Below are 27,198 nucleotides of genomic sequence, written 5' to 3' on the forward strand. Positions count from 1 at the left end.
TAAAGGTTTGTACAGCGGAACAAACATGTAGGGTTTACGTATCTACACGGAATTATTTCCTTGTAGTACATACACGGAAATATTTCCATGTAACACAAAAACAACATTTTTTATGAGCATGGCTACTACAGGTCATTTAAATAGGTTGAGTTGTTTATTTACAAGGTTTACAACTGTTACTCAACTGAAACACTGCACAGGTGAGTACTGTCTATTGTAAAACTTGCAAGATTAAGGAACGCGTTTTGTGAACACAATCTCAAGTGTTGAAAGGATTTTGTCAACTAACTATCTAGTTAATGTTAGCGCACATATATTAGCAAGCATTTCTGAGGCAGAGAACCCAGCTGGCTAGCAATCTTGTGACTGTAGCTTGGCAGTTATTAATCACATCATACTGTACCTTTTGATTTATGTAAACCAATGTATCCACAACAGGCGTTGTGCCTGTCCTTCACAAGTCAACTATCCGTGGACCTTCCATTGATGATGATTGGTAAGTAGATAGCTTGCTACGTAGCCTTAGTTACAGTAAATCATAATTTTGTTACTGTGTGTATTGCGATGACTTTGTTAATTTCTTGTCATTTTCATTGCAGTAAGGTGGAAATTGGTGTGACATCTGATGGGAAGACCATAGTGTGCTACCATCCCTCTCAGGATGTTCCTTATGAACTTACCCAGGTAATAAATTAGAACTTGGATTTGCCGATACTGACGTTTACAGAGCTGATGAGGAAAAGGAAACAACTTAAATACTGCATTTGGAAACACAATAAGCCCTGCTGGTTGATCTGTAAAATCATGTCTGTGGGAGGCCGAGATTTCCCTGCCAACAATATGCCCCTTTTCTCATCATGGTGGCTATTAAATGGCTAAATAAGCACTGCGATTTGGTTGAAAAACAGCATAAATGGTCCTTGATTGTTTTGGGCTTTCTTGTGTATTTGTGACACTAGCCCATTCTACGGCCAGACCCCCTGACCAATCCGGCAGAGACACATGACCAGGTGCTGAAGGCCCACCTCGGCAGGGAGGTGCTGCAGAACAAACAGGCCCCCACCATCGAGGAGCTCAGCAAAATGTTTCACACCACCAAGCACCGCTGGTACCCAGTGGGACAGTAAGTACACCTTCTATGATTGAATCACTTTAGTGATAGTCAGTACTAACTGGGCACTGTCTAAATTATAAAGAGATGCTCAGAAGGGGAAAATTATGTTGTTGATTGCTCAAAGCAGGGCAATAGATAGAAGCCACACCCGTTCCATATTAAATATTGGTACTGAACTTACATGGCACTTCCTTTAGTATTAAAGTCCCAGTGCAGTCCAAAATGTAATTTCCTGGCCTCCCGGGTGGCGCAGCTAGCACTGCATCGCAGTGCTAGCTGCGCCACCAGAGTCTCTGGGTTCGCGCCCAGGCTCTGTCGCAGCCGGCCACGACCGGGAGGTCCGTGGGGCGACGCACAATTGGCATAGCGTCGTCCGGGTTAGGGAGGGTTTGGCCGGTAGGGATATCCTTGTCTCATCGCACTCCAGCGACTCCTGTGGCGGGCCGGGCGCAGTGCGCGCTAACCAAGGGGTCCAGGTACACGGTGTTTACTCCGACACATTGGTGCGGCTGGCTTCCGGGTTGGAGGCGCGCTGTGTTAAGGAGCAGTGCGGCTTGGTTGGGTTGTGCTTCGGAGGACGCATGGCTTTCGACCTTCGTCTCTCCCGAGCCCGTACGGGAGTTGTAGCGATGAGACAAGATAGTAATTACTAGCGATTGGATACCACGAAAATTGGGGAGAAAATGGGATAAAATTTTAAAAAATTAAAAAATGTAATTTCCTGTGTTTTATATATATTTCCATGCTAAGGTTGGAAGAATGCTGTCAAAATGATAATGCTCTTTTGGTGTAAGAGAGCTTTTTGAAAAGGTCGTCTGAAATTTCAGCCTGTTTTGGCCTGCTTGGTGACATCACCAGGTGGTAAATTAGTTAATAGACCAATATGAAAGAGTTCCAAACGTCTCTGCCAATAACGAGGCTTCCGTTTTCCCCTCCCCAATCAGACAGTGCTAGCAAAATTCTTGCTTGAGAAATTGCTCTTGCTAAGAAGCTATTTTTGTTTGTTTTTGACCATTTTGATTGAAAATTCTCAGTAAGGTACTTAATTGTTACCCAGAAATGATTTGATATTGAGATAATGTTTGCATTGGGCCTTTTAAGTATCCAAAATGTACCTTATGTTGCTAATTTGTAAATTAATGTATTGAGTGAGAAACTTGCATGAATGCGGGTACAATCCTCACTCAGTCCTTTTTAAAATCACCTATACAGTACATTTGCAAGTATTCAGACCCCTTCCCCTTTTCCACATTTTGTTACATTACAGCCTTATTCTAAAATTGAGGGGGGAAAATACATTTTATCCATCTACACACAATACCCCATAATGACAAAGCGAGAACAGGTTTTTAGAAATGTTGGCATTTTTATTAAAAACAGAAACCTTATGTAAATAAGACCCATTGCTATGAGACTAGAAATTGAGCTCAGGTGCATTCTGTTTACATTGATCATCCTTGATGTTATTACTGCTTGATTGGAGTCCACCTGGGGTAAATTTAATTGATGGGACATGATTTGGAAAGGAACACACCTGTCTATATAAGGTCCCACAGTTGACAGTGCATGTCAGAGCAAAAACCAAGCCATGAGGTTGAAGGAATTGTCCGTAGAGCTTCGAGACAGGATTCTGTTGAGGCACAGATCTGGGGAAGGGTACCTAAACATTTCTGCAGAATTGAAGGTCCCCAAGAACACAGTGGCCTCCATCATTCTTAAATGGAAGAAGTTTGGAACCACCAAGACTCTTCCTAGAGCTGGTCGCTCGGGCAAACTGAGCAATTGGGGGAGAAGGGCCTTAGTTAGGGAGGTGACCAAGAACCCAATGGTCACTCTGCCAGAGCTCCAGAGTTACTCTGGAGAAGGAGAACCTTTCAGAAGGACAACCATCTTGGCAGTACTCCACCAATCAGGGCTTTATGGTGGTGGCCAGACGGAAGCCACTCCTCAGTAAAATGCACATGACAGTCTGCTTGGAGTTTGCCAAAAGGCACCTAAAGGATTCTTAGGCCATGATAAACAAGATTCTCTGGTCTGATGAAACCAAGATTGAACTCTTTGGACTGAATGGCAAGCGTCACGTCTAGAGGAAACCTCGCACCATGCCTACGGTGACGCATGGCGGTGGCAGGTTCATACTGTGTAGATGTTTTTAAGCGGCAGGGACTGGGAGACTAGTCATGATTGAGGGAAAGATGAACGGAGCAAAGTACAGAGAGATCCTTGATGAAAACCTGCTCCAGAGCACTCGGGACCTCAGACAGGGGTGAAGGTTCACCTTCCAACAGGACAACAACCTTAAGCACACGGCCAAGACCATGCAGGAGTGGCATCGGGACAAGTCTCTGAATGTCCTTGAGTGGCCAGCCAGAGCCCGGACTTGAACCCGACCGAACATCTCTGGAGAGACCTGAACATCGCTTTGCAGCGACACTCCCTATCCAACCTGACAGAGCTTGAGAGGATCTGCAGAGAAGAATGGGAGAAATCCCCCAAATACAGGTGTGCCAAGCTTGTAGCGTCATATTTAAGTAGACTCGAGGCTATAATCGCTGCCAAAGGTGCTTCAACAAAGTACTCAGTAAAGGGTCTGAATACTTATGTAAGTAATATTTCAGATTTTTTTAATTTCTAAAAACCTGTTTTTGCTTTGTCATTATGGGGTATTGTGTGTAGATTCGAGAGAATACAGCTTAATCAATTTTAGAATAAGGCTGTACTTACTTTCTGAATCCACTGTATATTGAACATTTTAACTTTTGTTCCTTTTTTTCTTAGGTACCATACACGACGCAGAAAGAGAGATCCCCCAAAAGACAGATAGTTGTTAAGGAGTTTCTTACCTTCAGAATCATTGATACCTTACATAATTATTAGCTTGGCTCACCCCCCAAATCCCGAACTGTTTTTTGGTGTAATTATTTGTGCTGTAAAATAAAATTAACAAATCTGAAGTTGTGCACTTATGTTTTGAAGCAGATTACCAAAACTGTCAGTGAAATATATATTTTCCCTATTTGCTGAATACCTTGTATTTCATGAACTTCTGGGACATGGTTAGGGTATCTGCATGTTATTGTGGAAGAAGGAGAGCACTGCAAAGGGGACCAGTGTAACGGGAGAAAGACAAAGCTGCAACTGGGACTCAAACTTTGGCTCCTACGGTGCAGAACAATATTACATTGATTGTTATAACTGTCCATTTTTACGACCATTTCAATTCAGTACATGTCTTTCAAGTTTTTGTGATTCAAAGAAATTACAATAAAGAGTACGTTCATATTTCTAGTATTTTCTCTAAGATTTCGAAAGCACCCACTACTGGAACATGAAGTTCGTTTAATTGAAATATGTTTACGCTTGGTCGTTGACCAAAATACATTTCCCAGCATTCACAATCCCGTCAGAGGCCAACACCATTCACCGGAAGACGTGTTTGTCGGCGACGAAGGAGTGAACATACAAAAAATACTGTATACAGTAAAACAAGATGGCAGGACTACCCCGCAGGATTATAAAGGTAATTTCAAAAACCACATGCGATAAATGGTTCCCAAGCCGTAGTTCGGTCCCCTTTGATTTGCGAAGAAAAATATGACTGCACGTGCATTGCCATGTATTTGTTAGCTAACTACTTCCGTTAGCTAGGTACTGTATGTCAGGCTCAGCCCCAAGTCAGGAATGTTTGGTCAAATGTATTATCCTTCCTGCTGAATATGGCCCAAGTCTGCTTAATTTCCTATTTGTTTTGAAATTAATTCGTTTCTTAGTGTACATGTATTGAATTAACCTTGCTATGGTCTCAAGTTAGCGATCTGAACAGTGACACTCGACTGGCACTGCTAGCTAACATTAGCAACGTACATACAGCTAGCAGATTTAGCTAGTTAGATATTGGTAGAACTTGCTGTACTACTGGACTCCAGAGTATGTATTATAAACTCACATTTATTTGCTTGGTTTACTGTGTATGAAAGTGCTTTGGGTAGCAAAGCTAACTTGGCTGTAGTATAGGAACCGGTGGCAGTGCAGGTATTTCTCTCAAACGGTGTCTAGGCCCAATGAGCAGGATCAGGAGATCTTGTTGGTCTTGCAGGAGTTCTGTGTCAGAAATGAATGAAGCGACATGGGACAATAGTTTGTCATACATATACTAGGTGGCTGCAAAAACAAATGTTTGACAGAAACATTCAATTATCAGCCTACTCAACTAGCCTAACTTACTGACTTGCCTAGTTGTTGAATAAAAAACGGATAAGACAAACATTTACAGTGGGTGTTATAGTTTACATGGGGCTATCAGAGTTCTATTTGAAAGTTATTGTTAATAAATGTATTTCCATCAGAATGACAGACATACCATGAAGATGTTACATGTTGGTTCTCACTAGGCCTCAGACATAATTCCCAAAAAACAGACTTTGCAGCTAGTTCACATCCAGGCATGTAATTATTATATATGTTTTTATTTCACCTTTAATTTAACTGCAATAGAATGTATCCTATGAGCTCCTAGCTGAGGATCTAAAACACTGGGTGAGTGACCATTTTGTGCTCTTGAAAGAGACAAGACAGAGTGGATGTTCTTTGCCCCCAAAAAGTTCAGAAACAGAATGTCAAACCTGACCTTGAATGTATGGATGGCTGTCCTTGCACCTCAACATAGTTGTCCAAAACCTTGGTAACTATTGACCCTGACCTGACATCTGGTTGTTGGTGCTTATCGGTCTCGCTACATGTGTGTCGCATTCTGCTTGAGACAATTTAAACTGGGTTCACTTCAAACATGAACATGACATGTTTCTGTTTGCATGTGTTTGTCTATCTACCTGCATGTCTCGATCTGTATCTCTGTCTGTGTTCAGGAGACTCAGCGTTTGCTGGCCGAACCCGTTCCTGGAATAAAGGCAGAGCCTGATGAGGCGAATGCACGCTACTTCCATGTGGTGATTTCAGGGCCCCAGGACTCCCCTTTCGAAGGAGGCACCTTTAAACTTGAACTCTTTCTGCCAGAAGAATATCCCATGGCAGCTCCCAAAGTGCGATTCATGACCAAAATCTACCATCCCAATGTGGACAAGCTGGGTAGGATATGCCTTGACATCTTGAAAGGTGAGTTATCCAGATTCAGTTATCATTAGTCACAGTCATGACCTGACTCAAAGTATGACTCCTTCCTCCACCGTTTTCTTTTTCTCTCACAGATAAGTGGTCCCCAGCTTTGCAGATCCGCACAGTGCTGCTATCAATCCAAGCATTATTAAGCGCTCCTAACCCTGATGACCCACTTGCAAACGATGTTGCAGAGCAGTGGAAATCCAACGAAGCCCAAGCCATTGAGACAGGTGAGACAGCGCGCGCACGTGTCATATTTGAGGTGAACCCAGTTTAAATTCTCACCCCTTGGCATTTAAATTATTTTGCATCCTCTGATCAAGAGTACCTATCTCTGAATGTGAACAAAGCCTGGTTTTAAACAGAGGCAGTGATTGTGAGAAGGAACCAATTACTTACTGCTCTTGTAGTGCTCTTCACTTCAGCCTCCTAAAGTGCCACTGCAGGTCAAATCAATTCAGGGATAACAAGACATTCCTTCAAGAAGAATGCTAATACTTGTAGTTAATGAACCCCCTCTCTGTGCACCTTGCAGCTCGGACATGGACCAGGCTTTACGCGGGAAACAGCATTGAGGTATAGAAGAAAACAGACGGGCACTGGATGTTATCACAACCTAAGATGATCTCCTTTATTTGCATTTAAAGGACACAGTCTTAGACAAAAAACAAGATAAAAGCAAGCAAAAAAAATGGTAAAGAATATATTTACGAAACTACTGCAGCCCTCTGATTTTATGGCACATAGCAATGTGTTTTGTCTTTGTCCTGGCTCACTGCTCGAATGCATGGACAGAGGCTGATGCCCAACCACAGCTTTCTGTTTCTCCGGGGGGGGGGGTGAACGACAAGTCTCGGCACACCACCGAGGGGTTACAAACATAGGAAATCGCCCTGGACCCACAGTCATACAATGGGTCAGTTTAGTCAAAGATCAATAAACTGGGGGAGTTTGTGACACCAAATACCCACCCATTTGAAAAATGTCCACTTGAGGTTATGCCGCCTAGCCTCTTGTTGAATTTATCGTAACCTTTGTTTCCCTCAGACAGTTGAAGTTGTTGGTTCGGAAGCCCTGTGTTTGCAAGTCCTTGGCAGAAGCTCAGATTAGGGAGGTGAGGGTGTCTGTTACGACGCCCTTCTGGGGAGAATGGCGTTCTTTTCATGTCGATTTTTATTATTATATATTTTTTTCCGAATGTCTCTTTTTTTCCCGCTCCTATGATATTTCATTAAAAGCATGTACTTAACCAAGCTCAGAACATGACTGTTCTAACAAGTTTAATCCGTATTGATATTGAGAATTATCACTTTTGGGGTGTTGATGGGGGGGAAATGGACACCCAATTTTGACATGAAACAACGAGGCACGAAACACTATCATCGTCACTTCATTGCTGAGATCCTCACAGGCTTGTGTTGCTTTTGTACTGCTTTTCTGTAAATGTAATGTTGTAGTAAAAATATTTTTGTTATGCCATTTTGTTTGATCTCTTTCTTGCTAGCACTGTACCTACATATTCTGGTAGGTGGTGTTTCATTGCTTTTCCCATACTCTGTCCTCACCCTTGTCTTTTCCACAATTCTCTACTGCAAGTGTATCCACGTTTAGTTCAACCAATATCCTGAAAGAGGGGAGAAAGTCAGAATGTTCTAATTTATTTGTTATCTTTTTCTAACGGATTTGGAATTAAATATCAATGATTCGTCATCCAAGCGTCTGGCCTTTAGATTGAGAATGGCTTCCATGTCTCTGGTTAGTCCACTCTTCATGTGAAAAAGGCAAAGAGAATTGTGTATTACCGGTGTCTGAAATTATATGGGGGGAAAAACCAATGCATTTGCATACGTGGCTCCTGTAAATAAAACAAGTTGAGTAAGACTCCTGTGAATGTGTCTGTGCTGTTGTGTATCTGGGGAGGGGACACGACACACTTGTTTTGTTTATTGACACACTTGCTCTGTCTGAGTAGATGGGTACCTGTATGTCAGGGCCATGCTTGTCTTTAGGGGCCAGTATGTCACAATGGTTTTATTGGCCAGTCTTTGTTTATATGGCAACAGTGAGCCACTCAGTGGGGGTCGTTCCATGAAAATAATGGCTTTTTGACCAGCAATTTCAAATGTTTTTTTTTTTTTTACCAAAACTTAGTTAATAGGTAACACCCCTTAACATTGTAAATCACCATAAATTACAGCTTAATGCATTTTAATTTGTTACATTTCCCCTAAAATTATTCCTTCCCTTTTTGTCACTGGTGTTACATATATTTTAATGACAACTCGGGCTTTTCATGTAAGTTGACTATTTAATTTGCATATATAATCAAAGACATAAGGTTAATGATAATATTAAGAAAATGTTTTGATTAGTAATTTACTTTAAACTATATATATATATATATACAGTAGATATATATTTTTACAATAACACCAGTTACAAATTTGCAGGCTAGATGGCAGTAGCTCAAACCACACTTCTTAAATTGTAAATAAATCACGTAATTCTTAAGTGTCTATTGAAGCACCTGTGCATCAATCTAAGTAACAATAAAAAAATCCCCATCAAAATCTGTCAATTTAAGATAGATATCTGGCTTTTTGCATGGGCTGCGTCTCAATCTACGGCATCCACCTATGTCAGCCTTCCGCATCTGCGGTGGAAGGTGGCCGAGCTACAGCTGTGTTTGTAAATTATTGTAATCAACTTTCCTTTCCCTTTACTATAAACTGTGTAACACTCCTGTACTTATTTGGTAGTAGTTCTGATAGTAGCACTCATTAGCCAAAAGCGGTCCCCGATGTGTCATTGCTCTCTCGCTCTGCTGTGTGCTTCTTGCTAGCTGTCACTCAAATGGCGAGGGGCTGAAGCTCATTGTCTGAAACTCGAATTGCATGGGTGAAAATCTAGAGAAAATGTTATTGCACAGTTTCCAGAAATAGTCGCTTTCAACTAGAGATTTTGTGGCAAATCAAGGTGAGACTGTAATTCTGCTCCTAGATCATGCATGTATAAACTACACATTGGCCAAAGCGGGAGGTAAAAAAAAACGTGCTAGTTGCCAAAGTTCCGGAGCATGTCTTTAAGGTTTAGCATGAAATTACCAAATTAATCTTAAAATTGCTAAAATGAGAGAGAGTGCAGACCCTCCATGTTCTTTTCAAAACAGCTCTGCCTCCAATGAACCTTTGACCCAGGAAGAAGTTGGCAAAGATGTTGAATTGTTTTCAATTCAAAGTGGTCATCTATAATGGGGTAACACAAGTGACATGAAATTGAGGGACAGCTATTCCTTGTAAATTATACTAATTAGTTGATTTTTTAGTTGAAGTATTCCACTAAATACTTTTATATTATAACATTTTAAGGTGCGAGAGAAATATATATTTTTACTCAAAATATGTCACTAAACCACGACTCATTCATGACCCTAGGGAGCAGGACAAGCCAATTCCATGGTATTGAGCATGTTGTACTATATACAGAGCATTCGGAAAGTATTCAGACCCCTTGACTTTTTCCACGTTTTGTTACATTACAGCCTTATTCTAAAATGTATTAAATAGTTTGTTTCCCCTCACCAATCTACATTGATGAGGAGAAAAATGTATTTAATCCATTTTAGAATAAGGCTGTAACGTAACAAAATGTGGAAAAAGTCAAGGGGTCTGAATACTTTCAGAACGCACTGTATATACTGTCTATTAACACAAAACACTTCAATTAAAATAAAAATGTTGTGTCATTATCTGACACTTAAGTGTTTTCCCTGGTGCTTAAGGCGGGGAAAGGAAAGCCACCATTTTCATAGAATGTGTCAATCCTCGGAATGTAAATGCAGGAAATGATTCCTTGTATTATGGTCCTGTCTTCGTTTATATGGCAACAGTGAATCACTCAGTGTATGAACTAATCCTCAGAATATAAATGCAGGATTTTATTCCTTGTATTATCTTTTAGACACTAAACATTAACTAACCTTAGAGCAATAAAGATTTGTCAGTGAAATTAGTCCATCACTTTATTTTTTAAATTTATTTGTACACTTTAGTCAGTTGGCAGACACTCTTAACCACACCGACTTACAGTTAGTGCATTCATCTTAAGATGGCTAGATGGGACAACCACATCCCAGTCATAGTAAGTACATTTTTCCTCAAAGTAAGTCGTGGGGGGGGAGTATTAGATTATCCATTGTTACAGGGCGTTGTTACAGGATAGGCTATCTGTTGTTATAGGGTGACTTACTGCTGACAGCTCAGAAACTTCCAAATATAAACAGAACCTTTGTGACAGGCATTGATTTATTGACCTGACAGGTGAACATTACTCATCACCAGGTGCTTACGGCACAGGGTAGAACACTGTCTGGCCACTCACAGTAGACAGTATGTTTTGGATGTCGCGTCATCAATGTGTCACGGAAATATAACACTTTCTGCTTGTTCACTAGTAGAAATACATTATTTGTGGTGTGATGCTCTAGTCTTAGTGGTTGCATGGTAATAACTGTTTTTGATCTGATGTCATTATGAAGTATTTGTTTGTTGTGATGGGATTCCTCTCCTTCTGCAGTCAGTATGAGAGTGAATTGTGACTATGAATGTCTGCACTGCCTGGAGATCCACTCTCCACAAGACAGGGAGGGGTGGGTGGGGGGGATCTCTTCCTGTGAATATTTCATCTGCAGTGGGAAAACAGACTGCTGTGCCAGGGTTCTCCTTCGCTGACCTTTACATATAACCAGCCACCGACGTGCAGACTGCAGGGAAAGGGGTGGTAGTGCATGGCCTCCAAGAGTGCTGTATGGAATAATAGTGCAAGATGTCTTATTTTGGTGTTGGTGTGACAAGATAGGAGGATGACATGGGTGTGATGCAGTATGAACAGCGATTCACTGCATTATATTATCAAAATGTACAGCTGACACACAATTGTGTTCAATGCCAATGATTCATATCCTCTGTTCCTGTAGATATTGTACGTTTTGAAATTAGGTTGTGAAATACTGAGTGTGTTATCAGGAAGAAAACAAGCTACAGCTCAGTGGTAAAACCACTGGTGAAATAAACCACAGCTCAGTGGTAAAACTAGTGAAATAAAATAATGAAAATGGTAATTAAAACAATAGAAATAGCACTAAATACATCATAACAACTGTGGCAGTGATGAATTACCTGTCCTGTTACATTCAAATAGAATTGATTACTTTTTTTCGTGTAGATGTACTGATTGCAGGGGTTGGGCATTTAGGTTCAAAGTGTTTTGACATCTATTAGAATACGATATTACTCAATAGGCGAGCTTTGTGAGTGATTAGATAATAGCTATATGACACTATTTGAATATGTTGTAGATCAGTGCTTATGGAACACCCAAACCCAATTCACAAGTCTCAGAGGACAGAGATTAGGTAGCTAGTATGGGTGACATCGCCCAACAATGTCAACAGAGGAATAATCTGCTTTAAAAGTGGAGAGAAATGAGTATGACTCTTAGCTAATTGCTAGCAACACACAACCAATGCTAGGATTTGTTGGGAGCAAGACAGATTTACAAATTGCAGTGAATTCTTGTTTTCCGACTGCCCATTTCAACACGGTTAGTGCTATCCGGTATCCTTGGGCCGTCCCCGTCCTAAACCATAACCCCTAACCTTAATCATAACCCTTGCCAAACCCTAATCCTAACCTTTACCCTTACCTTAACAATTTAAAATTTCAATTTCAATAGGGTAGGGATGTCCCAAGGATTCCAGATATCAAGGACCCCTTTTACACTTCCAAATCCAGAACTGAGTCCACATCTCATTTTCCAGCAGGCTGATGTTGATTTATGAATGGGGCATTACATAAGTAGCAAGGTACTCTGAACACTAGAGGGAGGGCTACAATTCATGTCATGAAGCCTCTTATATTGTCATCTCTTCATCTTGCGAGTTCTGTGGCTGGCCAGGCAGGCAGGCCTGCAGACAGTCCCTTTGAGAGCATTCCGTACCGAGTTCAAATTGAGTCACAATGGTGGAAAATATTACTCTTAGATGGACGATGCTGTCCTTCAGGTGTATCATCTGTTCACTCAGGCTTTTAGCCACAGTGTACTGCGCTATAGTATAACCTGCTCAAGATTCCACTGTCCGTCTAAACCCCCTCTGCAGTCACATTTGATGTGTCATTCTGGTTAGTGTTATTCGTGGTAAAGTTTGTCATAGATTGAAACAAATTTCTGTTTAGTTTAATTTTTTTTAAAGGCTATAAAGCCAGGTTAAAGCCATTGTGTCAGCGCGGGGGTGAAGTGCTGCCACTGACCAGATCTAGGCTTCCACTACAGAGGCTCATGAGACAGGGTACATTCAAAACAAAATAGCTTTATTGCCTATGAAGTTTACAACCTACAGAATCAATAATGAATAAAACGTAAACGTTCAGCAACACAAACGTGCGAACAGAGCTACCTGCTCTCAGTCCTCTCCTCTAAACCAGTTTTTCCCGACTCGTCCTTTAGTACCCTCAACAGTTCACATTTTTTGTGAGCACACCTGATCAACTTGTCAACTATTCATCAAGCTCTCAATGAGCCCCCGCATAAATCTAATTAGCGTAATAAAAAAATCCCATAAAATCTGTTAGTTTAAGAGAGATCTGTTTTGTTGCATTGAATGAGTCTCTATCCGCCGATTTCGCACTTCCGCATCTGCGGTGAAAGGAGCCAGAGCGAAAGTGGTGTTTGTCAGACCATGAGACATACCGAAAATCATTCTTCTCACAAAATCTTCTGTAGAGTCCAAACGGTTTGGCCTACAAAATATTATGATCTCACGAACACGTACTGTACATTTCGGTTGTTTTGCTCTAGGACACCCACAGGCCTCTCAAGACTTGTCTGAAGGTCCCCGGTACCAGTTGAAAATATTGAAGTATATATGGAGAATGTTTAGCGCCAAAAATAAGGGGTATCTTTCAGATATAGGACAGACACTTCAGAACAAACTTCCTTTGATTTTTTGGGGGGACGACTATCTGTTGTTCCATGTAGTGAATCTGTTATTCAATGCGTTTGTATAGGTTAATAGCAGTAAGGCCCCAAAAAAATGTTCATCAAATATTTTTTTATACTTCAAGGAGTCTTAATTTAGCTATTTGATTTGGAATTTTATCTTTGGTATGACCTTCTTTAAAAAAAAATCCATATAGTTTAGTAGACTACCCCAGCATAAGCGTTCCAGGCTGACTACATGTCTAAAGTTACCCGTTAAGTTTCTACCCCTCAAGACACCACACCATAAAGGTTGCTTTTTCAGTTCAAGTCTACTTCAGAAGCCCTAAGTATAATAAAACACATATTAATCCAATGCCCATTCAAAGAATGAAGTGAACTGCCTTTGTCTACCTGGAGGAGGTCATACTGTTCTCCACAATATCCTCTGTCCATGCTGTGTATTTTGATTCAGAGAACTTTCCCACAATCTAGCAATTACACTGTCGCTCCCTGGCCTTGTTTATGTCTCAGCACACTGTTCTTCCCATGATTACAGCATGTCCATGTTTGTTCCAGCTCAAGGAGACAGTGCTATCATTGGGAGTGCAACACAACAGAGGACTAGATTGTTTTCCTCAGGGGGAGGTAAAACAAGCCTATAAGTAACTGTAGTTGGTAATATAATACCATTACACACACACACACACACACACACGCACACGCACACGCACACGCACACGCACACACACACACACACACACACACTCACACAGAGACACCCACAGAGAGGCAGTGAGGCATATAAACACACACATATGCACACATATACCCACACAGAGAGACACACACACAACCCTATAATAGCGTAGCTTATAATGTCAGGTGGTCCGTGTCTAAGTGATGTTTTCCCTATCCTAATGAAAGGCCATGAGAAAGATCTGGCCGTGATAAACACCCATTGTTAGTCTTATGTCTTTAAGAGCAGGTTATTGTGATGATATAATAATTGTGAAAGCTGTGTTTACTTATGGCCTCATTCCCTGTCACAATAGTTTCTCTGTTTCCTTCACCTTGTGACATGCCCTAATGCTATCATTTTGTTTGTTTGCCTGTTTGACCCTTCAATTTATAGGGTTAGGGTCAGAGGGCAATGTACTATTGACCTGAGGGTCAGGGAAGAAATAAAATAGATATCAAATTAAGCCAACAGCCATTTGTTTGGTTGGGTATAGTATATCTACCAGGTTTCCTGGTGATCAGTTATGACAATTACTGTGAGTACATGTGTACAAATGTTTCATGTAATGCTTATAAAGGCTTCATAAAAGCCTTACAAGGTAACCTAGAATGACGCTGCATGATTTTGCTCTTTGTGGTTCTATTTTTGGGTCACTGATCATTCATTGGTAAATACTGATATGGAGGCAGAGGATTCTGTTTCACACAGATAGAGGGGAGTTKTATATTCAATAGTGACAACAGCAACATTAGATCCATCATGGCCATCGAAGCAGACGGTCAGAGTTCACTTCATCATCTGTTATTTGTCTCTCAATGAGGACACACTGTCAGAGTATGACATCAAGAAAAACTGGCAACAGGTGGATGGATACCTATTATTGCTCAGGAATAGCCTCGCTATTGCTATTTTACTACTGCTCTTTAATTATTTGTTACTTTTATTTCTTATTCTTATTTTTTTTAAACTGCATTGTTGGTTAAGGGCTTGTAAGTAAGCATTTCACTGTAAGGTTGTATTCGGCGCTTGTAACAAATAAAATTGGATTTGATTTGATTTCTCTAGAGAGAAAAAACACATTGGTCTCAACATTAAAACATGTAAAAATATTTTAAAGAACCGATATAACAATTACATTTGGATTACTATTAATATTCTTTGTAGTAATGGTGGTAGTATTTCACATTACACACACTTCAAATATCTAGATGTACGCATGATATATAGTTTCAATTTCAAGTTTGACGTTTTTATTAGTCGTATGTAGAGGATACACATGGTATACACTGTCCAATAAAATGCTTACTTGCAGTTTCCTTCTCGACAATCAACAACAATAATAAATAATAGAAGATGAGAATAGGAACATAAAGTAAATGACTCAGTAGAATATAATAGACATTTTAGCATAAGTATAATACAGGAAGGCACAATTTATAGTCCAACATTTACACATTTATCAGAGAAGGGAGCATTGGGGGACAAGTGTTTAAATTTAGCAGTATTAGCAATAGTAAATAATGGTCTGGTTGCAGCAGTTGTTTTTGTGCTTGCGTGTGTGTGTGCGTGCGTGCGTGCCTGCGTGTGTGAGAGAGAGTGTGGATGTGTGATATAGGATAAATTATGCTTGCAGGACCATTAGCTTTCGCTAAACCCATCCAGGCAGTAATAGTGACCTATACATTACACCCATGCTGCTCAACAAGCCAWATATAAATATCCTAATATGACATTTTAGGGAAAGGTTTATGGGTCGTGGTGGGGGCTGTGCTATTGCCGCTCAAGAGCTTGCTGCTCTTAGAATTAACTGGCAATGGGCCATGCCCTCATGATTCTGGGAGATTCAAAGACCAAAGCACCTCCCCTTTAATACTGTCTAAAAGGGACTTACAGCAAGTGACTTGATCATCTCAAACTCTACTTGGCACATAGGGCAATCCGAGCCGGCTGTGCTGAGAGTGGATCATTAGCAAACGAGGAAAGTGACAGAATAGATGAAGAACAGTCGGATTAGCCTAGCTGTGTGTGTTCTGTGTGTGTTTTGAGATTGCCTTGGCGATGGCAGAGAACAGATGTGTTAGACTGCGGCACTATCATTAGAGTGGTGACAGGAATGGGCAGAGGTTCAAATCTGGTAACTTCATACACATCTTTCTGTCATCCTTAAAGCATGTGAAATCAAATCCCCCTTCTCCGTCTCACTTGGACTGCAGCTAATATTATGGGCTGTTGATATCCTTTCTARTTTGGGCAAGATGATGCTGTAGATGACTGCTTTTGGGTTAGATGACGATATTGACTTTTTGTATAGAAGTTTCTGCAGGTCTATTCTTTGGGAGTGTTGACTTTTGAGACCCTGTCTATTCTAAGATAATGACAGAGATATACAGTACTTTGTGTAAGAGAAGGAGGTAGAAATAAGTTATTATTTTGGTAAAAGGGATTTTAGAGACCAATTCAAGTTATGGAAAGATGGTAGATGGTAGAGATCCATTGAGACAGGGAAGATAACATCAAGGCATATGTTATTTTGGTGTTCCACAGCACAGTCTGACATCTTTGCAATTCCGCTCATATGAGATTTTTACACATCAAAGGCTACCCCATTGCCTTTCGTCACTCCTACACAACGCTCGTCGCTCAGTGCAGGCGGAATCATTGCGCTATCTGACGTAAGACACTGATAAGATTTTGATTAGTCATTTCAAACTGTAACGATCAATTATGTTAAGAAAAAGCAGGCTATCTCACCCCATGACCTAATCAATTTTTCTCTCTTTAAGTTCAGTCCATCCTCTKTTAAAAACAATCACATCATGATACACTGGTTGTCTGTTCCAAAACCCTGATACTCTGTGAGTGACAATCTCTTTGATGAAGAGTGTGAGGTAGGATGCTTGTCCTGCTGGCATCCAGTAGGAAAGAGTAGAATGGCAAGGTGTAAACACTCGTGTGGTTGGACTTCAGTCGATCGAATTCTTCAATTTTGACGAGAACAAGGTTGACAGATGACTACACTGACCTTACTGGTATTTTCAAAACCTTAGAGGAAGGTTAACACTTACAATTACATGCTTTTCTCGCTTATGGGTGCAGAGATTTACAGCACCCAAAGCACAGTGCAATGAATGACTCAGAGTGTGAATATTATACCATCATATGTGGATGTTTGTGTGTAATCTCACTTTGCTCTTGACAAAGTCTCTTACCGAAACATTGATAATAGATTCTGCAGAGGGAAAAAACAGGAGACTTTGTTATTTTAATACCAACTAAAGGGTCCCTATACCAGTATGACAAATATAATATTCAGGTTCCGGTAGAGATGTTGTTGAATGTATAGTCTGTACAATTCTCTACTGCTATGCAATACTAGTTTCAGTAAGTAACAAAACATAGTTGCTATGTACATTTGCTAAAACATTGGCTCAATATAAACTGTTTTCTACTTGACAGAACACCCTCAGCAAATACTTGTCACATCTTCGTAATACAACAGCTTAGACTAACAGGTGAAATGCAGTGCTAAGATAAGAGGAACGTCCTATACAGAATGTCTTTGGTATGTGTAGTACACTTAAAAAAGAAGTTTAATATCGCTTGCTTCATCATGGAACCCCAAAAGGCTTCTATATAGAACCTTTTTCTATGAGGGGAAGGTAGGTTGGACCGTCTATATAGATAAAAGCTATACATTAACACACAAACTAGACATCTCAAGTAGGCCCACCTTCCTTTATAGGCTATAAACAGAACAAACCTAGACTATAGCTATATCCCCCAATTGCTTTCAGTCAATAGCAGAATAGTCTCACAGAGTAGCTAAGGTAGGCTATAAGATTGACAGTGCTTTATTTGTGAAATCTTTTTTAATTTTTTGATGTGAATTAACAGAAAAAGTGGAACGTCAGAAACCCTCTTTTCCACCACCCCCAATCCCAAGACAGGGTTTAACAGAGGAGTCTTTTAAAGACCTTGAGCTACTGACATTTCAGGGCAATATGTCATTACATTTTATATTGAGAAAATACTCTGATGAAGTTATAGGCTTTAAGGGTTAAAATTGTAACCTTACTATTTTTTCTAGATTGCTTATTCATATGGGTGGGCCTATGGAACAAAAGGAAGGCTACTTTTAGAAAGCATAAAGTCAGAGGAGTGAGCACTGCATAGTGTTCAATCACAGCTAGATTTTCCTACTTTTTATCCTACTCATCAGACGTATGTGGTGACGTCGTAACAGGTTGCCTCTGTCTATTACAGTCAGCGACTGCGCAAAGCCTACCTTGTAGCTACTACCTAAAGTGGTGGGAGGACTTCGGGAGGACTACAGTATGACTCCTCTACGTTAAATAAGAGATTGCACATAGAAGTGGAGGTATGGGGGACTGAACTTCCATTAACCAACATCACGGAGGGAATTCCCTGACAAAACGCACTAAACGCAATTGGAGTGAATGGAAAATACACCGTCATGGGTAGTTGCCGGTATATCGCGTTATTGGACTCAGTGATACACATATGCCAGTTTCTCTTCGCCATCCAGAACCTTGGTTTGGTGACTCACTCTTCGTTCGTTCATTTTCTGGATTTCGTTGCCTGCCGGTTGAGGAGAGTAGTAACCTACATAATGAAGTTCAAGCCGAACCAGACCAGAACTTATGATGGCGAGGGCTTCAAGAAACGAGCGGCATGCTTGTGCTTCAAGAACGACCGTGAAGAAGAGGTATAACGTTAACGTTAGATGGTTATATTTCTCATTGACAGTTCAGGGGACCGATGCTGTCCTGTCTGTAAACCAAACCACTGTTCTCGGCTATATCCTACACTTGTTAATATTTTATCTTTAATTGCCTATTGTAATAGACTTAAATAGGTTTTCATTTTGGTTTTACCACTTAATTCATCAGAAAATGTCGATGTGCGGGGGCTGTCTTGCGGTGTCTGAAAGAAATGCTTCGGCGGGTTTTTAAAACCTAATGATTAGAGATGTAGGCTTGATGTTAAACAAAAAAAACAGGAGTGTTATAGTATATTTATACGCCTTTTATTGGCCTACGTTCCATAGCTTTAGTAATACATCCTTAGTGGTGTTGTGTGACTGCCCGCGGCTATCCAGTTTGGGCTAGTTTGAGAGCAAAGCGAGGGGGGCGAGGCGCTCTGTTGCATGTTTCATTTGACGGGCGGGACATCAGTCCAGCCATTGCTACATTGTATGACGATACCACTGTACCAATGCATACGAGTTTAAATACTAATAGTAACAATATCACCGTTATCATTTTACACGTTATAATCTCTGCTGCCTCATAACATTGAAATGAAAATGCGTTATTGATGAAGTGGCCATTTTGTAAGACGGTTTCAGTATCCTAGGCTAAAACCAAAGGTAGCCTACTGAAAAGTAGTCTCAATCAATGCTTTGTTTTTATATTTCTGGTTTGAGAGAATATCTTTAACAAATTGCTGTAGTCCTAGACATATTCCTCGTAATAGTTTTGGGGTTTTAACGGGCTTCACGGTGATAGCCTACGCACCACCATGATGCAAGCGTCCACAGTCTATGTTTTAACAAAATGGACTATCTACCCAAGTCAATTTCCCCGAAATTACAACAACATATAGGACTCGTTCCACACATTTTTWAAAAACATTTTATTAAATGGGAAGCAATTATTTCCATGAAATAGGCTATATTGTTGTGCATGTGTCATTTCAGTCAATATAGCATGCTCCAATTGTTTCTGCCAAGATCTATTTAATTGTTTAAAGCCACCATTTATACAGATATGACTTAGACCTACTACCGTAACAAGTTAAATAGGCCCACTTTATCATAACCAAAATCTAAGGACCTATTCCATTGTTATGTGTTACTATTTAATTTCACGGTAAAGTCTACACCAGTTGTATTCTACGCATGTGACAAATACAATTTMATTGATTTGATTTGTTGTCATAGGAGACTTAGTAAGCAAATTATGTCATTTTTCAGTGCATGAACTAAAGTCGAGAAGACTTAAGGTTGGTCATTAATGTAAAAGTGGCGATGCTTTTAATTTCTTACTGAGCCACACGCCTTGTTTATGAACAGCTCCTACATTTGGATTTGTACTGTCTGATAGAAATCCAKATTTGTATCAGACAGTTCAAGACACTGCAGCCTCTGACTTCCATGCACCACTGTTATGCAATGTATAAGCTGCAGACTTTATCTGTCTGTCATTAAGAACTCTATCAGAGCACTCAAGTATTTGTACGAGATATATATATATATGGCTTAAGGGAGAAACTGTTGTCCCTTAAGACTGTGGGGGCCTTGTTCTCTCCCTCAGCCGGTTCTTTCAGGAACAAGGAATAGAGATATATCAGTTTGCTGTGTGTCAGTGTGTCCGTGCCAAAGGCACATTGCATTGTGGTAGAGCAGCTGGAAGGCTTTCTCACTGAGTTATATTAATGAGACTGCCCAATCTCAGTCTCAATGCTGCATCCCAATCTCCCCTTTGATTTTTACTTGTGAAGTATTTATTAACATTAGTAATTACCTACACATACAATCTTGTTGCTGACATTTCATATGTAATGCTATAAAACAAGTAAACCTTTGTGTAATATCTTAGCTTGTTTTAATATTTAAGATACCTGTGGTGGAACAAATGGAGACCATCTTCAATCACCCACCTGTGTCTCTGGTCAAGGGTATTGTTAGYTCAAGAAATGCTTCGCCTGTGTCTGWTCAACTGTTACTGAGCMGTTGTAATGTATAGAGCCKATCCCCAGGAACATKTTTACAGAGTTTGCTCTGGGWCTGTCCAGCTACTCTGTCYTACTTGCATYKARTCYTTAAGSCTGAACAGGAGAAAAGCCTCTGTGGCTCCTGCGTGGCCAATACTGTCTTTGCCAATGCCACCTCTTTGTGCCAATCCCATGCTGTTGAATCCCTGAAGGATTGTGGCCTATCTGTATCTGAAGACCTTGTCTCAACCTGCTTTGGTTAGATCTCAGCAATCAAATCTCAGTCCCCTTTGTGGAGATGGAACAAAAATGTAGCTTCTCCTGCACCCCCCACACACACACGCACACACACACACGACATGTTAGACATGATCCCCCCATTGAGAGGGCCTGAGTAGGTTAATAGGAACTCTGTGTGATGTCAGAGACTTTGTTTAAGGAATGGAAAAGGAGAAAGAGGAACCCTCTGGGTCAGGTGTTCAGTGACAAGGTTTAAAGTCCTTCAAGGGAAAACAGGAACATTACATCCCTCAGGGCCAGTGGGTGGGCCATTTGCCTCCAACAACAGTAGAGACTAGAGGTCGACCGATTATGATTTTTCAACGGCGTTACCGATACCGATTATTGGATGACCAAAAAAAGCCGATACCGAATAATCGGCCGATTTTCAAAATGTATTTGTAATAATGACAATTACAACAATACTGAATGAACACTTATTTTAACTTAATATAGTACATCAATAAAATCAATTTAGCCTCAAATAAATAATGAAACATGTTCAATTTGGTTTAAATAATGCAAAAACAAAGTGTTGGAGAAGAAAGTAAAAGTGCAATATGTGCCATGTAAGAAGGCTAACGTTTAAGTTCCTTGCTCAGAACATGAGAACATATGAAAGCTGGTGGTTCCTTTTAACATGAGTCTTCAATATTCCCAGGTAAGAAGTTTTAGGTTGTAGGAATTATAGGACTATTTCTCTCTATACGATTTGTATTCCATATACCTTTGACTATTGGATGTTCTTATAGGCACTTTAGTATTGCCAGTGTAACAGTATAGCTTCCGTCCCTCTTCTCGCTCCTACCTGGGCTCGAACCAYGAACACATCYACAACAGCCACCCRCGAAGCAGRGTTACCCATGCAGAGCAAGGGGAACAACTACTCCAAGTCTCAGAGCGAGTGACGTTTGAAACGCTATTAGCGCGCACCCCGCTAACTAGCTAGCCATTTCACATCAGTTACACCAACCTAATCTCGGGAGTTGATAGGCTTGAAGTCATAAACAGCGCAATGCTTGAAGKATTGCGAAGAGCTGCTGGCTAAACGCACGAAACTGCTGTTTGAATGAATGCTAACGACCCTGCTGCTGCCAACCACCGCTCAGTCAGACTGCTCTATCAAACCATAGACTTAATTATAACACACAGAAATACGAGTCTTGGGTCATTAATATGGTCGAATCCGGAAACTATAATCTCGAAAACAAAACGTTTATTCTTTCAGTGAAATACGGAACCGTTCCTTATTTTATCTAACGGGTGGCATCCATAAGTCTAAATATACCTGTTACATTGCACAACCTTCAATGTTATGTCATAATTACGTAAAATTCTGGCAAAATAGTTTGCAACAAGCCAGGCGGCCCAAACTGTTGCATATACCCTGACTCTGCGTGCAATGAACGCAAGAGAAGTGACACAATTTCACCTGGTTAATATTGCCTGCTAACCTTTGTTTCTTTTAGCTAAATATGCAGGTTTAAAAGTATATACTTGTGTATTGATTTTAAGAAAGGCATTGATGTTTATGGTTAGGTACACGTTGGAGCAACGACAGTCCTTTTTCGCGAATGCGCACCGCATCGATTATATGCAACGCAGGACACGCTAGATAAACTAGTAATATCATCAACCATGTGTAGTTAACTAGTGATTATGATTGATTGATTGATTGTTTTTTATAAGATAAGTTTAATGCTAGCTAGCAACTTAGCTTGGCTTCTTACTGCATTTGTGTAATAGGCAGGCTCCTCGTGGAGTGCAATGTAAAGCAGGTGGTTAGAGCGTTGGACTAGTTAACCGTAAGGTTGCAAGATTGAATCCCCAAGCTGACAAGGTAAAAATCTGTCGTTCTGCCCCTGAACAAGGCAGTTAACCCACCGTTCCTAGGCCGTCATTGAAAATAAGAATGTGTTCTTAACTGACTTGCCTAGTTAAATAAAGGTGTAAAATCGGTGTCCAAAAATACCGATTTCCGATTGTTATGAAAACTTGAATTCGGCCCTAATTAATTTGCCATTCCGATTAATCAGTCGACATCTAGTAGAGACTAGAAGAGCGTTCATGCCGGAGGGTAGGAGCAATCTGTTATGGGTGCCTTCATCCAGCAATAGGTGTCTCCCTGAGACTGTATTATAGTACATTGTGTCTTTTCAGTCCACTGTGTCGCTACAAGACTAAGGGGTTGTTGACATTTGGTAAAGTTGAAGTACGGTTTATTGTTGGTCTGGATGGACTGAAGGGTAGCCTATTACTAGGCAAATGATGTTGCCCTACTTGTACATTTCTAGATAGGAGTTAAAGCTGTATTGAATGTGTGTGGTCTGGAATTGGCATATAGTTGGGCTTTGTTTTCTTATATCGACTAGGCTGAAAGTAGGTGTATTTGGTATAAAACAAGGGGCAGCAAACTTCATAGGTCTATTTTGGTTATGACTAACCACTCTCCTAATGCATTAAAATACTCCAGTCTAAAACTTCAAACCTCCGTAGGCTGGCATGTGGGAGACTGGTTTATTTGACAGCCACAGGCGTGTTGCTCGTGCTGCTCCTCCGAGAAAGTAGGTGTTTATTTCCTCCCTGAGATTCCTGGCCCGTTTAGCAGGCTTACAAAACACACTGGAATCTCGCTGGGAGACGCTGCTCTATTCCCTTTGGGCCCCCCCCCCTCCATCTGCACCTGACCTTTGACCTATCTAATATGTTGGTGTGGCGTTTTGCTCCTCACTGTGCCGAGTGTTCCTCAGTGCCATGATTTTTCAGTGGGACATACCTTGTTAGCCTAAGCTGTTGACATAAATGACATGAACAATGTTTTGTATATTGCATGAATTTGTATGAGGTGCTGACAAGCTTTAGGTCTTTCCTGGAATGAGTTAAATTCGTAACAGTTCATATCCAATCACATTTTGAGCAAGAAATAGAAAAGATAGGACTTAAAATGAAGCAAAAATAACACTGGCAAGATGTAGTCTAGCTAGCTTTGTTTTGTAAACTCCACGGTAGACACTGTCAAATGCAGTGACATCCCTGAGCTGCTTAAAGCCTTGCCCCCAAAAACATATTTGCAAAAGGCCCACAGCGGTGCCCCACCCCCATATATAAACACAGACAGTAACCCCCCAACACACACACACACACTTGTGTACACACACGTACACTCACATTCTGAAGCGCTAGCAGTCTGTTATAAATAGGTTAGTAGGTTCATTCTATCTCCATGGTTTATGGCTTTATAATGTAGGGTACTAAGCAGACAGTCTGGTCTACCCCGCTGCTTCAGTTGGATCCCCTCAACTGTATGTGGCGCCCTTAAATATAGCTAACCGTCCCACTCCCTGTTCACCCTCCATCCCCTCTTAGCCCGGGATGAGCCTGATGAGATGTCGGCTCAGTTAAGGTCCAGGAACATGACGTGGTGACCCAGAGTGGAAGGGTGACACGTGCCGTATCCACTGTGTGGCCTCTCTTGACCACTTGACTTGTCACTACCTGGCTCCTGGCTCAGACAGCAACGGGTCTGCTCCAGCAATCCCACAATCCCATTAGAGCAGCACAGAGGAGTGTCAAAGCCGAGCTGCTAGCTGATATTACATGGTTGTCAGGCTGACACACTTGTCCCGTATAGAGGGGTCTGGATGGGGAAAAGATGGAAGGTGAAAGCCACACAAGCTGCTTCTGACGCTGCATCACTGTCGTATGTCGTATTCGACTGACTTGAGTTGGATGTTTCCTCAGCATGGTGAAAGAGACAACTGAGCAACTATGAGCCCAATAGGTCATGAGTGCGCGTGTGTAGGTCATGTGTGTGTGTGTGTGTGTATTGCATCATGAAAATGCAGATACATGCTCATTCAATCTGTACGGATCGTTGTACATGGCAGACTGTGGTGTAATTTAAGCTCAGGCACCTGCTTCGATGTGCCCAAAAGGACCTGGTCTGGGTCAATCGATCAGCCAAGGTGGAGCAGAGGGCCCTGTGGTGTAGCAGAGAGCCCTGTGGTGGAGCAGAGGGCCCTGTGGTGGAGCTGGACTCACAGAGCTATTGTGTTTTCTCTTCCAGGTGTTGCTGGTGAGCAGCAGTCGGCATCCGGACCAGTGGATCGTCCCAGGTGGAGGGATGGAGCCGGAGGAGGAGCCCTGTGGCGCAGCGGTCAGAGAGGTGTTTGAAGAGGTGAGTTCACCTGTCATCATCATATAAAGGAAAGATCCAATTGTTCTGAATGTTATATTGTTTTTGTGCATCTCTGAGTGATGTTCTATCAATTCCCGGGGTCATTTCATGTTTTCATATGATGCAAAACCTTTTCAGATGCACATAAAAATTAAAGAATGACCTGGGAGTTGATAGAGCATCGCTCAGAGATGCACAAAAACAATATCACATTCAGAATGATTGGATCTGTACTTTAATCCAATCCAATCATCACCATCACCATTCATCAGTGATGATGAAATTGAAATGAATCACAAAGTGGGTGTGTAACTAATAGCTATATGCACACACAAAACACACATTGATCTGATGGTCATTCATTGATTTGTCTGTAAAGAACATGCCCTTTAGTGATGGGTGAGACTATTGTAATGTGTTAGTTGTAAACTCTGGCTTCAAGTCATGTAGTGATCATGTCATCTATATGAGTATCAAACTCTGGCCCCTGATTGGTCATTTAAAGGCAACGTGCAGGAATGTCTGTAGGCCCTAAATATTCTCATATACACTATGAGATAGATAGAGACACCCTCTATAATTCACCACTGCCTGCCTTGTGGCATGAGACTGACCTTGTCGATCTCCTGGGATGTCTCAATGGCACTTCACAGCATGTTTTCTCCAAAGTGGCTTCACCGCTAAAGGGTTCAGCTCTGAGAGATGTGATGTATGCAATGATTGTGAGTGACGGGAACTCACTTATGACATGACACAATTGGGAGGTACATTTTGGTGGGTCCAAYGTGGGTTTGTAGAGAAAGGGGTCAGAAGGATTTGGTTCGGGTAGTGACTGAGGAGCTTGTGGTATTCCAAAGGTCCAGCTGGTGGGAAACCMAACGTACTTGGGTACGTCAGCAGGCTAAACTTGGCTCCCTGCTGGATTCCAGCACATCCACAGGTCCTAAAGCCTGTCCAGTGGACATGGGCAGATTCTTTGTGAAGCTTGATAAAGGGGAAGGGGAATAGGGGGTGGATCATGTGTCTTTTTGMAAACAGTAACCTCTCTGATTTTGACCTCTAAATATACAGCAGGACTGGGTGGGTTTGTGTTGTGATATTCAATCACATTATATTGGTCAACGTGTTCTATCTTCACACACACACCACACACACACACACAACACACACCACACACACACACACACCACACACACACACACACACACACCACACACACCACAGAACACAGCACAGGACACAGACCAGACACAGACACACAGACACACACACACACACACACACACACACACACACACACACATTTACATTTACATTTAAGTCATTTAGCAGACGCTCTTTATCCAGAGCGACTGACAAGTTGGTGCATTCACCTTATGATGTCCAGTGGAACAACCACTTTACAATAGTGCATCTAACTCTAAGGGGGGGGGGGGTTAGAAGGATTACTTTATCCTATCCTAGGTATTCCTTAAAGAGGTGGGGTTTCACACACACACACACACACACACACACACACCCACCACACAACACACACCACACCAACACACACCCTAACTCCAGTCAAAGTTTTCTTTAAAACCCCCACACAGTATTGTCAAGAATTGGGATTTCTCTACTTTCCTTTTTAATCTAACACAAGTGTTTTGGTTTGTCAAATTGCCATAGGCCCAATACTGTCATCTCACATCCCCCTAATGCCTCTCTCTCTCTCCCACCAGGCAGGAGTGAAAGGCAAGTTGGGACGTCTCCTAGGTGTTTTGAGGTAAGGCGTGACTCTGGGCTGACAGTAATTATAAGACAGTTACATTTTTACTCCCTGAAAAACTGTCATTGCTTCTTAGTGTAAATTGTCACATGAATGAAATTCAAGAATAGAAAATGAGTGGATTTGGTTGATGCTAGTCAAGGGTTGAAAACTACCCTAAAGCATGTGCACCCTCTGAAAGCAGCTGTTTTTTCTTGAGGTGCCACAGGTAGAGTTCTTCCACCTGATTTTGAAATGTAGTTTTTTTTAACTTTACAGCAGAATCAAGACCGAAAGCACCAACGTACGTTTAC

General features: G+C 41.2%; 3 protein-coding genes across 3 annotated transcripts; all 3 read left to right on the forward strand.

Annotated features, from left to right (window-relative positions):
- Positions 1-70: 70 nt before the first annotated feature.
- Positions 71-4,396, forward strand: mrpl42 (mitochondrial ribosomal protein L42). Its single transcript, XM_024013383.2, has 5 exons — positions 71-200; positions 439-496; positions 600-684; positions 960-1,123; positions 3,893-4,396. Exons 1-5 carry the CDS (start codon positions 113-115, stop codon positions 3,936-3,938), a joined length of 441 nt encoding a protein of 146 aa, XP_023869151.1. The 5' UTR covers positions 71-112; the 3' UTR covers positions 3,939-4,396.
- Positions 4,397-4,521: 125 nt separating this feature from the next.
- On the forward strand, positions 4,522-8,110 carry LOC111981880 (ubiquitin-conjugating enzyme E2 N). Its single transcript, XM_024013372.2, has 4 exons — positions 4,522-4,634; positions 5,980-6,226; positions 6,319-6,459; positions 6,765-8,110. The coding sequence occupies exons 1-4, from the start codon at positions 4,605-4,607 to the stop codon at positions 6,809-6,811; spliced, it is 465 nt and encodes a 154-aa protein (XP_023869140.1). The 5' UTR covers positions 4,522-4,604; the 3' UTR covers positions 6,812-8,110.
- A 10,192-nt stretch (positions 8,111-18,302) lies between these two features.
- On the forward strand, positions 18,303-26,920 carry LOC111981908 (diphosphoinositol polyphosphate phosphohydrolase 2). The gene is made up of 3 exons (XM_024013398.3): positions 18,303-18,672; positions 25,027-25,137; positions 26,859-26,920. The coding sequence occupies exons 1-3, from the start codon at positions 18,421-18,423 to the stop codon at positions 26,904-26,906; spliced, it is 411 nt and encodes a 136-aa protein (XP_023869166.3). The 5' UTR covers positions 18,303-18,420; the 3' UTR covers positions 26,907-26,920.
- The last annotated feature ends 278 nt before the right edge of the window (positions 26,921-27,198 follow it).

The sequence above is a fragment of the Salvelinus sp. IW2-2015 genome, linkage group LG3 (assembly GCF_002910315.2).
Source record: "Salvelinus sp. IW2-2015 linkage group LG3, ASM291031v2, whole genome shotgun sequence".
NCBI lineage: Eukaryota > Metazoa > Chordata > Actinopteri > Salmoniformes > Salmonidae > Salvelinus > Salvelinus sp. IW2-2015.